General features: G+C 34.5%; 3 protein-coding genes across 6 annotated transcripts; 1 reads left to right on the top strand and 2 right to left on the bottom strand.

Annotated features, from left to right (window-relative positions):
• Positions 1-178: 178 nt before the first annotated feature.
• On the bottom strand, positions 179-3,296 carry LOC117606068 (protein transport protein Sec61 subunit gamma). Its single transcript, XM_034328061.2, has 4 exons — positions 3,137-3,296; positions 2,704-2,810; positions 2,533-2,635; positions 179-2,456 (listed from the first exon to the last, which is right to left on the bottom strand). Exons 2-4 carry the CDS (start codon positions 2,795-2,797, stop codon positions 2,447-2,449), a joined length of 207 nt encoding a protein of 68 aa, XP_034183952.1. The 5' UTR covers positions 2,798-2,810; positions 3,137-3,296; the 3' UTR covers positions 179-2,446.
• Positions 3,297-3,885: 589 nt separating this feature from the next.
• On the top strand, positions 3,886-5,685 carry elm (calcineurin like EF-hand protein 1 elm). 2 transcript variants are annotated; one of them, XM_034328060.2, is made up of 6 exons: positions 3,886-4,027; positions 4,174-4,437; positions 4,519-4,612; positions 4,689-4,820; positions 4,940-4,999; positions 5,120-5,685. In XM_034328060.2, exons 1-5 carry the CDS (start codon positions 3,961-3,963, stop codon positions 4,941-4,943), a joined length of 561 nt encoding a protein of 186 aa, XP_034183951.1. In that variant the 5' UTR covers positions 3,886-3,960; the 3' UTR covers positions 4,944-4,999; positions 5,120-5,685. The 2 variants fall into 2 exon arrangements, with proteins under 2 accessions (XP_034183951.1, XP_034183950.1); XM_034328059.2 differs by having other exon boundaries at positions 4,689-4,999.
• Sec23 (transport protein Sec23) lies at positions 5,453-9,348 on the bottom strand. 3 transcript variants are annotated; one of them, XM_034328057.2, is made up of 11 exons: positions 9,155-9,348; positions 8,756-9,038; positions 8,587-8,673; positions 8,017-8,513; positions 7,296-7,946; positions 7,070-7,223; positions 6,844-6,995; positions 6,608-6,782; positions 6,321-6,542; positions 6,105-6,125; positions 5,453-5,607 (listed from the first exon to the last, which is right to left on the bottom strand). In XM_034328057.2, the coding sequence occupies exons 2-11, from the start codon at positions 9,032-9,034 to the stop codon at positions 5,518-5,520; spliced, it is 2,328 nt and encodes a 775-aa protein (XP_034183948.1). In that variant the 5' UTR covers positions 9,035-9,038; positions 9,155-9,348; the 3' UTR covers positions 5,453-5,517. The 3 variants fall into 3 exon arrangements, with proteins under 3 accessions (XP_034183948.1, XP_034183945.1, XP_034183949.1); XM_034328054.2 differs by having other exon boundaries at positions 9,159-9,347; XM_034328058.2 differs by lacking the exon at positions 6,105-6,125 and having other exon boundaries at positions 9,159-9,347.
• Positions 9,349-14,863: the final 5,515 nt, after the last annotated feature.

Here is a 14,863-nt window from a genome sequence, read left to right as displayed (position 1 = left end):
TATAGCGCTCCTGTTCTCTCTTTGTCCTTATTCTTCTTCTTTCTTTTTTTAACACGATCCTTTATACTCGAAACGTTCGTCGTTGAACGCCTGAAGACATTCCTTGAAAGTAACCCTCTTGAAAATAAGTAACCAATTCCTTGAACATAAGTACTGTGACATTCTAAGGTATAATTAATGTAATTGATAAATGTAAGGTACGGTGAATCATTTTTGCGATGCTCGGGATGTTGGGAATTATATTCTTGTAATTGGTACAATCATCGGTCGATAATGAAGAGCATCGCAAAGATGTTTCGTTTATTTTAAGCGAGAATCGGGCGGGTATTTTTCAAATTGCAGACTGCGTTAATGCTGTTAATTATTTTTCACACGCGACCGCTTCTCGATTCACCAGTGAGAAACCAAGTATAACTCAGCGTAAGTCTTCTGATATTGATCACGATTATTTACGTGTATTGTGACGCGCGATTATGAAACCGCGTTCAAAGGATACTTATAATTATACGAATAATCGAACGATATTTAATATTATAAATGTGCATATTTTATACGTATGTTATGTATTTACACGCGCAGACACGCACATACAGACACACAAGACACGGGTCATTAACAGTTAATGAAGACGTTACAAGTACATGACGATTAATGACAAGAACCTAACGACATACCTCAATTTTGTGGGTAGTTACCCTCCCTCGGTGCGTTTGTAAAGAAAGATAATTTTCAAATTGAATTTTTATTATTCTGATCATGTAATTTGAACAATTTTTATATATTTGATATGCCAAAGAATCGTCAGAACCATTAGTCGATCAATTCAAATTACAGTTTTATATCAATCAAAAAGAATTTAGCAAACGCACCTTGGGCTACGCTTAAGCGTTTTTTGCAATTTACGGAAGCTAGTTTAATACTTAGCCAAACGCGATACAATTATAATAGCGACACGCCTTCAAGTCCATGGAATAAAAAAAAAAAAATGCTTTTCTTCATCTTCGGAATGTTACCGCCAGTTGATCTAACGAAGAAGAAGATTTTTCTTACACTTCCTGTCACACGAAGTGAGACAAAGTCTTCCTCTTATTCTTCACGAGATTAATTATCGTCTACGAACATTAATAGGGATGTTTTTTAAAATTCGTAAGACGAATGTCAACACGTAGCAATTACACACGTGTGGTGCTATATATATTATATATATATTTGCTTTTTATATAAATTTTATTAAGTTGCCTGAAGAGAGTATTTAAATAGTTTAATACCCATGTTAAGCGTATATATATATATATTATCGATGTCTATTTACTAATGCAAAGTTCTGAAAGTATCCAGACATATCGAGAGTTTATATTTATATACGAATCTTTTTCTATTGTTGACATATTGAGAGAAAACATCCGAATGCGGTAAAATTATTACTAATATTATCGACGTACTAAACAATCTTTAAGTATTGGATTTATCACACGCAGTTATATTAAGCAATCACTGTTTGATCTTTCTTTTTCTATGGATGATTTGCAGACTGTTTGAAAGTATTGTATTTTTTTTAAATTGCGATCATGTTTCGAAAATCACATATTTGTTTAAAATTATGAACAAAATTGTTTCTTTTCTTTTAAATGTAGAGTGTAGTTTGATATAATTACGTTTGCTATCCAATATATACTGCCATTATTAAAATCCCAGATACAGTCATTTATGGTATCTGACTTCTAGGTTCATTATCTTGTTAGTAAAATGTATTAAAAAGTCTTTCTAGAGAATAAGTGCAAAATAACTTTAATAACAGCAAACAGTATATAAGATTTTATTTGTTGTAACAAAATCGTACTATTGTCTTTAATTACTGAGTACCTGGCCATGGATTTCCATGCGACAGCTATTTTTCCCTAGGAGAAATGCATTGAATATTAAAACTAGAGAAATGGCTGACAAAATTTTATCATTGTACCCTAAGGGAAAATTTTATTCTTTAAATAAAAGTGCCTTCAATACTAATATTTATATCGTAGTTCACCAGAGTTCGTAACTGCGACGCGCAGGTTGGAAGATGGTGGGGGAACGCAGCGAGCTCTCTGCTAATCGCTTTCCACTTCGTTTGGGAGTATGGCCAATCAGGGCGAAGTTGCGCACTAGAGATGCGCGAAGAACGAAAACTTGGCTTTTCGCAACTATGGACTCTGGTGAACTGCGGTATACGTGTTGTTCTTGATTAAAAATAATGAAGATTATAATATAAAAAAGACATAAAAAATAAGTATTAGACACACATTTTATTATAAAATTCATTATTTATATTATGCACACACATTCACATACCTCAATCACAATCAATTCAAAATAAAATACATAATTTTATCTTATAAATAAAGATGCATTGATAAAGAACAAGATGAATAACCTTATTAAATTTCAATTGTACCTATATAACATGATTTTATGAACCCCTGAAAAAATACAAACAGTTACATAAATAAAAATATTCCAAAGGAAAAGATATCCACAAAGATTCAGTCTACTTACACAATGATGTTATTAATTGGAATATGAATTAATTTAACAAAGAATCCTATGAAACCCATTATACAGAAACCGATAGCTGTGGCAATGGCAATTTTCTGAAATTCTAAGCAACACACGTAATGAGTTAAGGATGTGAAATTTACATGCTACGTAAATTCATTCAAATGTTACCTTTCCTGTCAGGTTTTGTACATCTTTTGATAAGACGAATACTGTCTTTTGCGAACTGACGTCCAGGTTCTGTTAGCTTTTTCACTTGGTCCATTGTATTCGTGAAACTGAAAATAAAACGTCCTTACAATGAATTTGATGGTAATCCAGACGTATCTATAACGTTTCCTAAAATTAGATCGTTTAAATTGAATCTATGTCAAAAATTTTACACGGGCAGTGCGCAAAATTACATATGTTTTTATACTTAAAATATCGTATACAAATTATATGTTTCATATCCAATAACCTAGATATGTATTTAATTTCTAACTCGTTGAGAACAGAATGTAAGTTGTAGGTTATAACAAATGTTAATTATTTCATTAATAATGCTTTTTCTAATTACACTGATGTAAATTGGAGAGATAATACACAAATGCACGATACTTACGTTCCTTACGATCGGAGAACGTTTTACAAAGTGTTGTTTGACGTACGAAAAACTGCGCTCGTCAGAAGTTGAAGGCGCTACGTGGACACTGTGCTGTAAATACGTCACTTCCTACTACTGATGTTGGAATCGGATCACAGCAGCGCGAATTCCAAGCCATTTAAACGAAGAAAAGAAAAGAAACTTTATATAAATTATTTACTTCAATATACATGTAAATCCAACTCGAAGTTTTATACAACATTTGTAATTCTACAATAAACTAATAAAAGAGTTGTATACGAGTTCATTACTCAAGCTACTCATAAAGAAAGTTTAAAGCGTGTAATAAAATCATTGAATAGCATTTTCTTTTCAATTACAATGTGTGGTATATAAGTGTATTAGTTTATATAATGTTTTTTTAAATTAATAAATAAACCGATAGGGAATGCAATGGTAGAAACCTTATAATCAAAGAGTTCCTAGAGTATCTACTTTTTCCAGCATGACGTTAATAATTGGCGGATAGAATTAGTTACCAAGAACTGGTGCATATATTTTTATAACAATAATTTATAACATTTCATTTATGTTTGTTGAATTAATCTCTTGAAAGTCTTTAATAATACGTTGTATATCGGCCTTAATATTTTATCAGTTTTATCAGTTACCTTGACATTTGATTAGTCTGTCACCTGTCATCCATTTCTACTTGGTGTATGTATAAAATGTACTTTGACCGAAAGTAGTAAATATGAATTAGGAAACATACAGTTAGGTTAAAGTTATTAAGTATTCAGTTGTAATAAGGTGAAATTTGTCAATTGTCGTATTAAGACAACATGGGTAATAGATCTAGCTTACTTTTGCGCGAAGAAGAAATAGCGCAAATCCAGGAAGCCACTGGATGTAAGTTTTATTGAAGTATTATTTCGAAATAGTACTTGTAGTTACTATGGTGAAAGATCGATTTCTATTTTAATGAAAAACTATGATTATAAATGCTTCTTTAATATACATGTGGTAATTAAATTAATATTTTAATGGAATTACAGTTACTCCAAATCAAATTGAACGCTTATACAGTCGTTTTACAAGTCTCGATCGCGGAGATTGTGGAACACTGAGTAGAGAAGACTTTCTCCGAATTCCAGAATTGGCAATTAATCCTCTGGGTGATAGAATTGTAAATGCTTTCTTTGAAGAAAGCGGTAATGATAGGGTGAATTTTCTACAATTTATGCAAGTGCTGGCTCACTTTAGACCAATTAAGAAAAATAGCCCAAATAGGCTAAATTCTAGGCAAGAGAAACTAAAATGTAAGTTAATAGTACTGTAATATTAGCATTTAATTCCAAATTGTATTGTAAAATGATGTATCATATGTTTACTATTTTTAGTTGCTTTCAAAATGTATGATTTGGATAACGATGATTTGATATCAAAAGACGAGCTTCTAGCTATTTTACACATGATGGTTGGGGCAAATATTAGGTGAGGGAATTATCTATCATAAATTAAAGTGACTCATGATGTGTAGGTAAACTATAATTGTACATATTTATTTTAGTGAAGAACAGTTAACTAGTATTGCAGAACGGACCATAATGGAAGCTGATGAGAATGGTGATGGAATGATATCATTTGATGAATTTTGCAAAACTCTGGAAAGAACAGATGTTGAGCAAAAAATGTCTATAAGGTTTCTCAGCTAATTTATTTGATTGTTTCCTTTAATAATGCACAATTTGCTGATGAGTTGAATGTATTAAACCTAATTGTAATTGATTGTATTAAACGTAATAATTAATTTTTTCACAGATAATCTGATTTATTTTACATAGGACGGAAAATCGAAACGTTTATCAATGTATTTGAAAGGTGAATCATTGAATTTTATTCCTCTTAAAAATCTTACGAAAATCATCAATAATTTTAATTATTAAAAAACTTGTACACTTATATACCACTTCTATGTTTAATAATGTATAAATTTCATAGAATTACAGATTTTGACAACCTACTCTTTACAATGTCTAATTCGTTACACGACTTATTACACTGTTTACAATCTTCGAAAAAAAGTGACGAGGTCTACTTATAATACCGTTGAAAAATAAGTTATACTACCGATGACGCACTTTAAAAAATTGGAATACATCTAAAATATGTATTACGTTGTTAACATGTATTTTGTTTTGTACACGAATTATACTTGGACTTCGAAAAAATAATTAAGGAATTATGTTTAATTAATTATATATTTTCATTATTATAGCGTAATTATTTTTATATATATGTATAAATTCGCGCTGTATCTATTTTATCCTTGTACTTGCAACTAACTCCTCATCCTTTAGTACTAAATTTTGCATATACAAAACGATGAGGATTGCAATTTAGGCTGTGGACGATACAGCCAATTTCTTCAAATGCTCCATGAATACTTGTAGACTGACATCATCAGTTAAGACAGGCGCTCCGCTCTCCTAAATTGAAGCAGGTATTAATTAGATACTATAATCGATAATCGAAATGAAACAAAGACATAAGCTGAGAAATTTTATCCCAAAACCGGCGAAAGACAAAAGAGTTAACCATAGTCTGTAAAAGCATATTTTATGAATAAAAAAATAAAAAAAGATTGCCTCGATGCCAACCACCAGTGAATTGTGACGATAGAATCGTACAAAAATTGTTAAAACGTGTAGAGTAATTTGACGCTTGCATGGTAATAACGTGAAGGTGTGTTAAATAATATAAGATATAGATTAAGATGTCCCAATACCTATATTCCTGTAAATTTGCCGAGTAACAGTCAATATCTGTTAGATATTTTAATACTGTTATCAGATACACTAATAAATATTTTACTGTAACGTTAGATATCAACTGTAACTTTACCACATTACCCCAAATATTTAAATTATTAAAGCAATGAAAGCGTACATATAAAAAAAAATTATCAAATGAATGGAAAACACACCCCACTGGGTATCGGCATCCCCTGGTTGCAGGTTCACGGGTGACATAAAAAAATATTAGTTACATATGATTGATTTGTAATTGATATTTATATGTCGTCGGAAATGAATATTAAATAAAGTTCGATATAAAAGGACTTGAATTGTCGATAATTATGAATAGTTATATATGAAATGTACCTTATTAAAGAACGATAACTAAAGAAAAATTTACTTACCGCTCCATAGGCATACATATTATTATGAGTTTGACTTGGATTCACTTTACTTAGCAAAAACCTCGCTTGTGAACCACCTTGTTCGGTATCGATGTACCGAGGTGCAGGAAACCTTCCAGCCAGTATTTCAGCAGCATCGTCAACGGGTGCTGCCAATAACTGCCGGAAGTTCTCATATTCGGGTAAATCCTGATACTTCAATTGACGCCACTGCGCAATTGTCTGTAATCCATAAACAAACGTTGCTATCATATCATCTATTATTTATATAATGATAACAAAATTACCTCTCCGTGGAATATGAGTATTTGGAAGAAAGTATCCATCAATAAAATTCTGTCAGGCTGAATAGACGAGGTATCTAATAAAACTGGTTCTGGTGGACCACTGAATCCATAACTATACAAGATTGGTTGTACCATTATCAATGAATTTGTTAAATCTTCACGCATGAGCATGTGTCTGTAAATGGACAATTTGATTAACAATAACATATACCTCGAATTGCTATAGAATAGCTTACCTATAAAAACTAGTTTCATCAGGAGAATTATTGAATACTTGAAGGAATTGCGATCTACGCAAATGATACATAAATTGTGGATATAATGAAAAGTTCTCGGCAAGTCTAAAACTGTTTGGATCGTCCTTTGCATACTCTCCAAACTTTTGACACTGTAACGAATGTATATTAAGTTATTAGCGTCAGCTCTATTATATAAATCATGGATTTAATTACGAATTCTGACCAGTCTAATGAGCATACGATCAACCCATCTTAAAACATCTGGACCATCATCGCCTTCCGCTTTAAACACTGCTAGACGTGACATAAGAACAGCAGCTGCTTCCTGGTCAAACCCAGCGCTTATATGATGCAACGACGCCGATGCGTCTGCCCAACTATAATTAGAAATACCATAAGTTTCAAGTTCAATAATAATGTTCATTAATTTGAATACAGCAGTTGCATACTTTCTTGCAATTGTAGTAACCCTAATTCTTCTCTGACCACTACTATGTTGATACTGTGTGATAAACTGAATGCAGCCCCTTCCACCTTGTGGAATCGGCGCGGTGTGTTGATTCACGACTTCGAAGAACAACGCCGTAGTCGTGGACGGCGTGAGAGAACAGAATTTCCATTGGCAAGTGCCACCTAATCCTACTTCCTGTTCTCCAACACTTGATCCTTTCACTCCCAGAGAGACGCAAGGACCAATCGCCCCGGAAACTTTAATTTCTCGGGACGTCTTAACTTCCAACGTTGCGTTAAATGCCATTTTTAAATCACCCTTATTGTCTTTAGCAAATACTCGCTGGAACGTTTGTTTAAATAATGAGGAATTGAAGGAATCTCCCATGACCATGTGACCACCGGTTGAATTGCAACATTGCCTCATTTCTAGCAAACCAGTTTGATCAAGAGCACACGAATAAATATCTATTATGTGTCCATTCGTTGCAGCTCTTGATGCGAGAGAATCATAGTGTTTAGTTGCTTTTTTCATATGCTTGGCATTATCTTTTTGGATGTCGTGATGTGACCTGATTGGTTGCCTCAAATCATCTGTTACAACCTGACCAGGCCCTTGAGAACAAGGTCCACCGACGAACAGCATTATCCTAGAAATATTAGAATTCTTTTAAAGTGCTCAAACTTAATTATGATACTGTGATCTATGACTGATGATACCTAGCTCCTGTATTAGCATAACTAGCTTCTAATAGACCAGTAGCAACAGCCAGCGCTACACCAGTAGATCGCAACGGACGTTTCCCTGGACCTACAGGCCAAGGATCACATTGCAGTTCACCTAGAAGATCTGTTAGACTCATATCGCACTTATGGACCGGCTGTAAGAATCTATTAGCGGGCGGTAGCGGTTGTCCACCGGGTCCTCTTTGTTGATTCGGGTTTTGTCCAGGCATAGGTCGACCAATACCTAACATATCCTGGACTTGTTTCGGTTGCAAGTCCTTGGTACCTCGGAAAACATAACTCGTACTGCATCCTTCACAACCCAATTCATGAACATGAACCATTCTCCCAAATGTAATAAGGCCAATTAGCGCATTAGGTGGAAGCAGGGAGAGTGACATTTGTAATGAATCTTTAAGAGAACCCAATTCTTCTTCATCCAGACATGTATCCACAACCAGTAAAAAAATTGGTGGCAAACATTGTGCCCTCTGCATAAAAATAACAGGAATTAAAACAGAGAAAATTGTTAGAAACATTTTACATTAGACTATGGGTATTCACCATTATAGTATATTCAATTGTTGAGAACATTGGGATTAGTTCAGCTGGTTGATGTTGTTCCGAGATGGCTGCATATTGTGGAGGAAACTGAAAATGTTAATTAAAGTGTCAGTTTACTGGATTAAAATCAACAAGATTAGATTTGTAATCAAAGCAGCTTGAGCCTTACAGGATTTCTCTGAAAGCAAAGATTGCACACCCATAGCTTAGCACGGTAATCAACTTGACACAATGGATTCAAAATTGCTCTGCAAGTAGATCTTGTGCAGAGAACTGGATCATACTGTATCGGTGGAAGATCTGGTCTTTCTTTGATCGGTTGGTAAAGAGTTCCTAGTGGTACTACAAGTCTTGTGGCATCAATTCGGGATGAGGGCCAAACATTCCAAGTAAAACGTACTCCATCGCGGTCTTCATTTTGCTGAATGAACTCCTCATAAGTAGTCATGTTGCTGCAATCCCAAAGAATGATACGATGTTAAGATTGAATCATATGTAATTGAAATATACAATTTTTAAATATGTGACAAGTATGTAGGCATGACTGAGGATATTAGGTTAAACTTACTTACGCAAATTAACGTATGATTGTTGTAAACTCTCGTTAACGAGTTGAAAATGTTTTTGAGCAAACTTCGGTATCAAGTTCTCATAATTACAGCATTGTTTTATAATTTAATTAAAGGGACTAAATTTCACCGTACGAACACGACTTGTGCCGTCATTGAGGCCACGTCACTTGGAACAGTGACTACAGATACAGAAAGACTGGACATGACTTTGTTCTCGGGGGGTCATAATTTTATGGGGTTCCCGAACACCCCCAGGTGAAGTTAGATCTGCATGTACAGAGCACAGTCGGTATAATATCTTGTCTGTTTTACCAGTCCCTCTTTTACCACACTCGCACTGATAATTGAAAAAATATAATTTCGATTCTCCTAGGAAGAGCAAGAAGGTACATAAAGAGGTCAGGAGGTATATGCATATGCGAGGACAAATGATGAAAAATATGCTACGTTTTGTAACATTTAATCATTGAAAATTATGTTACTTCTTTTTCTAAGTCAGTTGTATTATTAATATCGTCAAAATTAAGATGGTAAGATTTTCTGCTTTCCTTGTAATCGTTTTCAAGCGTCGAGGCTGAACTTCGAATTCCGCGTTGGTAAAACAGTCAACGTTTCATCGAAAATTAGGCCGAACAGAAACTGATTTAAGCGCCATCTCAATTATGGCATGCTATGCTACGTCACCTTTCGCATACACCTAAATGACACGTGTATGCTACGATAGCTATATGTATAAGTACATAATTAAACAATACTGACCATGCATTCATTATTATTAATTTTCTTTCCGTAAAATTGTAGTTGCGATGTGATACACTTCAGAATCTGAAAGGTATAGTTCCAGAAAAATATATAACAGAGATTAAACAGAAAAAAAAAGCATAAATTTCGCAGCCATTTCGCTCGTATTATTTGCTGCATAATTAATAAATGTACCATAGAAATAATGATAGTTATTAATTAGTCATCAAATAATAACGATTGCCCAGGTGTCACCACGAGGAGGTTGCTGCGGTTTGGAGACCCGTCCTACCTCATCCCATCCACCCTCCATTTATGCAATTCAATAATGAATTTCATTCAACAATGAATTCCTCTCGAAAATTGTTATAAGAAAAATATTTGTTAGTCAACGTAGCGAATTTCTATCAAATGAAAAGCAGAAATTATGAGATCTGGCGCCTGACCAGAGTCATGGATAAAGTCATGGCCTTTCCAATGTACAACGTCTCTGCTTGAAATATCTTCGCCAGGGTTGATTTCTTTCTACCATTGCGCATCAAACAACTTCGTTCTTTGTAAATTCCATATTTTGCGATTTTCTTTTTATTTTATTTTTAACCGACTTCGAAAAGAAGGAGGTAATTAGTCAAAAAACATACAAGTTCCTTTTTCAGGAACTATAAAATTACTATAGTTATACGTTGTATATGGTAATATTGCAATCCCGAAAATACTTTTCTGAATTTAAACTAGTTTCCCAATTAAAAAATATATAAATCTTTTTATAGTAGCTCTTAGCTTGATATCGCTTTCTAAAAGTTATCTTTAGAAAACGATATCAATTACCAGGTCACACCACGTGGAGGTGGCTACGTTAGTGACCCACCCTAAAATCATAAGAACGTGAAACCATTCAAAACAAACATAAAATAAAAATTTAAGCAATACAATCTTGAAATAGAAAATAAAATTAACATCCTAATATCAGAAACAATTGAGAAAATAATAATAATTTAACAATAAAATGCTGTAACGGAAAACATAATTATTAGGATTAGATATACAATAACGTAAAACCATTCAAAACAGACAACATAAAATAAAAATTTAAACCATACAATCTTGAATTAGAAAATAAAATTAACATCCTAATATCAGAAACAATCGAGAAAATAATAATAATTTAACAATAAAATGCTGTAACGGAAAACATAATTATTAGGATTAGATATACAATAACGTGAAACCATTCAAAACAGACAACATAAAATAAAAATTTAAACCATACAATCTGGAAATAGAAAATAGAATTAACATCCTAATATCAGAAATAATTGAGAAAATAACAATTCAACAATAAAATGCTGAAATAGAAAATATAATTAACATCATAATTTCTGTAACAATTAACAAAATAACAATTCAACAATAAAATGCTGAAATAGAAAATATAATTAACAACATAATTTCAGTGACAATTAAAAAATAATTCAACAATAAAATGCTGAAATAGAAAATATAATTATCATTACAATCTCAGGGTATGTTTTAAATAAATAGAACATAATTAAAATAAGAACATGAAATATAATTGATGTGCAAATCAATAAGAAAAGAATAATTTATTTCAATGAAGCAATAAACGAAAAAGAAATAGGGGAAATAAAATCGCAAGTTGACCATTCAACGAGTTGGGCATTGAACTCGTAAAATGTCGAGTTCAATACGTCCTGGACGGTATTATTCATACCGTTCAAGGAAAAACACAAAAAATGAAAAAACAAATTAGCGAGCATAGTGACAGAATGACTGTCCATCCGAAGATGGAGAGCCATTAGTAGTTCCCCTCTTCTGGGCAACTTTTGCCGGGGCTCTTCAGCATATAGCCTCTTCTTTCTTCGGCAATAGCCTCACAAAAATCACTCGCGAAAATTTTACGTTTGCTCAGACATTTGTAAAAATATAACACGTAAACGAGCAACGATCCCTTGAATCGCTACTCGCATACCTGCACAATTTTTGCAAATGTCCAAGCACAAAACACTTTTTAATTTCACTTCACTTCACTGCATTTTCACTTTAATACTTCATTTTTGCAATCGGGTCTAGTACCACGACTACGACTTACAAACTAATAAGGCTTGGCCTTGAAAAAATCAAGAGAGAATGCTAAATTAATTAATTGATAAATTAATTAAATTGCATTTTCATCTTTTCTCTTGATTTTTGGTTTCCCAACCCCAGATACAAGCTTCTCACGTATTAGAGGAGAATACGAAGAGAAACATGAAAGCTTGCTCTGGCCCTGCCTACTTATAAACTAAACTCAATCACACCAGAAGTAAACTACCTGCCTGCCTATCGCTATATTTAAAAAAGGGCAAAAATCATTCTCACAAAAATTCTCACGGTTCTCATACAACCACCCGGGTGCAAAAATGCCTACACCTAGGGAGAACGTCCCGGGACGCCTCCGACACCCGAGTTCAATTCAACTTTCACACTCTAATAAAATCATACCTTTTTGCTGAAATCGACTGACAAATAATAGTGAACATTATGCTAAAGTAATACATTTCATTTTGGTATTCAATTCAATTATCTAATGTAAAAATTTTTCAATTTATTCTTGATAAGTATTTTGTAATGTTATAGTAAGTTAAGATTGTTAATAAACGATACAAATCCCACATCCTAACCACACACACACATGTGGAACTTCTATCGTGGTTCACTATTGGTTCACTATTTTTGTCAGTCGCCAAAATGTATTACACTTAAAACTAAACCTTGTCCACCGCCCTCCGCCCACGCGAGTACATCTAAGTACCCGAATGAGCTTTTATTGTTAAAAATGAACAAGGCCAAAGGTATTTTCACCTACCAGTTTTCTTCATGTGTGCTGAAATGCCTAAGCTAAAACGTATGATTAGCAAAAACTAAAGATGATATTCTCACTTTATTAAAAGTAAGAATATCGGCGAAATTTCACGGCTCCAATTTAGTATATAGGCTGGCCCCCCCAGGGGGTTTTATTTTTAATAAAAGTGACTCGACTTTGCAAATATAAAGCTTGAAGAGCAAATACAGAAAAGCAAAATTGAGCAACTATGACATAAAACATGGTGCACTGCTAATATCAGTTGGTAACGGAGGTTCTTAGGCCCCCTGGACTTGCGCCCGACGCTACATACCACCCACCCCGCCTGGACGTCGTAACGCCAGGACAGGATGCACCCCTTCGCTAAGAGCGCTACCCGCCCGTCCAACACGTTGCATCCAACCGTGTCAGATTGACGGACGCCCCTAGTATAGACAAAAGGACTACAGTTTAGAATATGGTAACATATTTTCATATGTTCCGTATTCTAAAGCTGCACCTGCAAAGGCCTAGTAATGCATGGGTTTATCTCCCATGAGATGGTGTTTCACGGTCTTATGCCGCGGAATCCTTGTAACTAATTTGATTAAATAAATAAAATATTGGATTGAGTTTAAAAACCAAAAGGATTCCCACCAAATACTAGTCAGTGCATTGTCATATTTACTCTCGCGTTGGAAATTTTTCGCAACACTAATTAAAATAGAAAATCCTGATCGAAAAACATGACTAGTACATAAACATCTAACAGTATTTCACTATACTGGGGTATGCGGGTGGATAAATGATTATGTGATAGAGTTTGTGAGGCTGAAGTGTGAATGATGAGTGTTTAGGATCGTGAACTGTGAACGTGACAGAATGAATTTGAAGTACGAACGAAGAGCTTTCTACAATGCTTGAAGAGCAAATACTGAAAAGCAAAATAGAGCAACTATGACGCAAAAATGGTGCACTTCTAATATCGGCTGGCAACGGAGGTTTTCGGGCCCCCTGGACTTACGCCCGACGCTACATACCACCCACCCCGCCTAGGAAAGGATGCACCCCTTCGCTAAGAGCGCTACCCGCCCGTCCAACACGTTGCATCCAACGGTGTCAGATTGACGGACGTCCATAGTATAGGCAAAAGGACTGCAGTTTATCAAATGGAACATATGGATGTGCGCCACATTCTAAACTGCGCCTTGAAAGGCCTAGTAATGCATGGTTTTATCTCCCATGAGATGGTGTTCACGGTCTTATGCCGCGGAATCCTTGTAACTAATTTGATTAATTAAATAAAACATTGAGTTTAAAAACCAAAAGGATTCCCACCGAATACTAGTAAGTGCATCGTCATAGTTACTCTCGCGCTGGAAATTTTTCGCAACACTAATTAAAATAGAAAATCCTGATCTAGCAACATGACTAAAGGGGAGCTTTAAATTACGCTTGAAGAGCAAATACTGAAAAGCAAAATAGAGCAAATATGACACAACATTCGTCCACTGCTAATATCAGCTGGCAACAGAGGTTCTTAGGCGCCCTGGACTTACGCCCGACGCTACATACCACCCACCCCGCCTGTTTAAGGCTCTAGGGCCAGGCAGGGTGCACCCCTTCGCTAAGAGCGCTACCCACCCATAGTATAGGCAAAAGGACTTTAAGACAGCTTAGCGTATGGGATGCAACATACTTAAATGTTCCGTACTCTATGGCTGTGCCTGCAAAGGCCTAGTAATGCATGGTTTTATCTCCCATGAGGTGGTGTTCACGGTCTTATGCCGCGGAATCCTTGTAACTAATTTTATCAAATAAAAACCAAAAGGATTCCCACCGAATACTAGTCAGTGTATAGTCATATTTACTCTCGCGCCGGAAATTTTTCGCAACACTACTTAAACTTGAAAATTCTAACGGGGTAATATTTACTCTCGCGTTGAAAATTTTTCGCAACACTACTTAAACTTGAAAATTCTAACGGGGTAATATTTACTCTCGCGTTGAAAATTTTTCGCAACACTACTTTAACTTGAAAATCCTAACGGGGTAATATTTCACTACACAAGGGTATGCGAGTGGATAAATGATTATGTGATAGAGTTCGTGAGGCTGAAGT

Source organism: Osmia lignaria, chromosome 1 (assembly GCF_051020975.1).
Source record: "Osmia lignaria lignaria isolate PbOS001 chromosome 1, iyOsmLign1, whole genome shotgun sequence".
In the NCBI taxonomy this organism is placed as follows: Eukaryota; Metazoa; Arthropoda; class Insecta; order Hymenoptera; family Megachilidae; genus Osmia; species Osmia lignaria.
This window is presented reverse-complemented; position numbering and strand designations above follow the sequence as displayed.

Excerpts from the sequence above, each read along its gene's own strand:
- elm (XM_034328059.2), top strand. The coding sequence starts at position 3,961 with ATGGGTAATAGATCTAGCTTACTTTTGCGCGAAGAAGAAATAGCGCAA. Across the intron at positions 4,438-4,518 it reads TAGGCAAGAGAAACTAAAAT|TTGCTTTCAAAATGTATGAT; the intron begins GTAAGTTAATAG and ends TACTATTTTTAG. Across the intron at positions 4,613-4,688 it reads ATGGTTGGGGCAAATATTAG|TGAAGAACAGTTAACTAGTA; the intron begins GTGAGGGAATTA and ends TATTTATTTTAG.
- Sec23 (XM_034328057.2), bottom strand. The coding sequence starts at position 9,034 with ATGACTACTTATGAGGAGTTCATTCAGCAAAATGAAGACCGCGATGGA. Across the intron at positions 6,543-6,607 it reads TACTCATATTCCACGGAGAG|ACAATTGCGCAGTGGCGTCA; the intron begins GTAATTTTGTTA and ends TATGGATTACAG. Across the intron at positions 5,608-6,104 it reads GGATGCCGATACCCAGTGGG|GAGAGCGGAGCGCCTGTCTT; the intron begins GTGTGTTTTCCA and ends GCTTCAATTTAG.
- LOC117606068 (XM_034328061.2), bottom strand. The coding sequence starts at position 2,797 with ATGGACCAAGTGAAAAAGCTAACAGAACCTGGACGTCAGTTCGCAAAA. Across the intron at positions 2,636-2,703 it reads TACAAAACCTGACAGGAAAG|AATTTCAGAAAATTGCCATT; the intron begins GTAACATTTGAA and ends TGTGTTGCTTAG.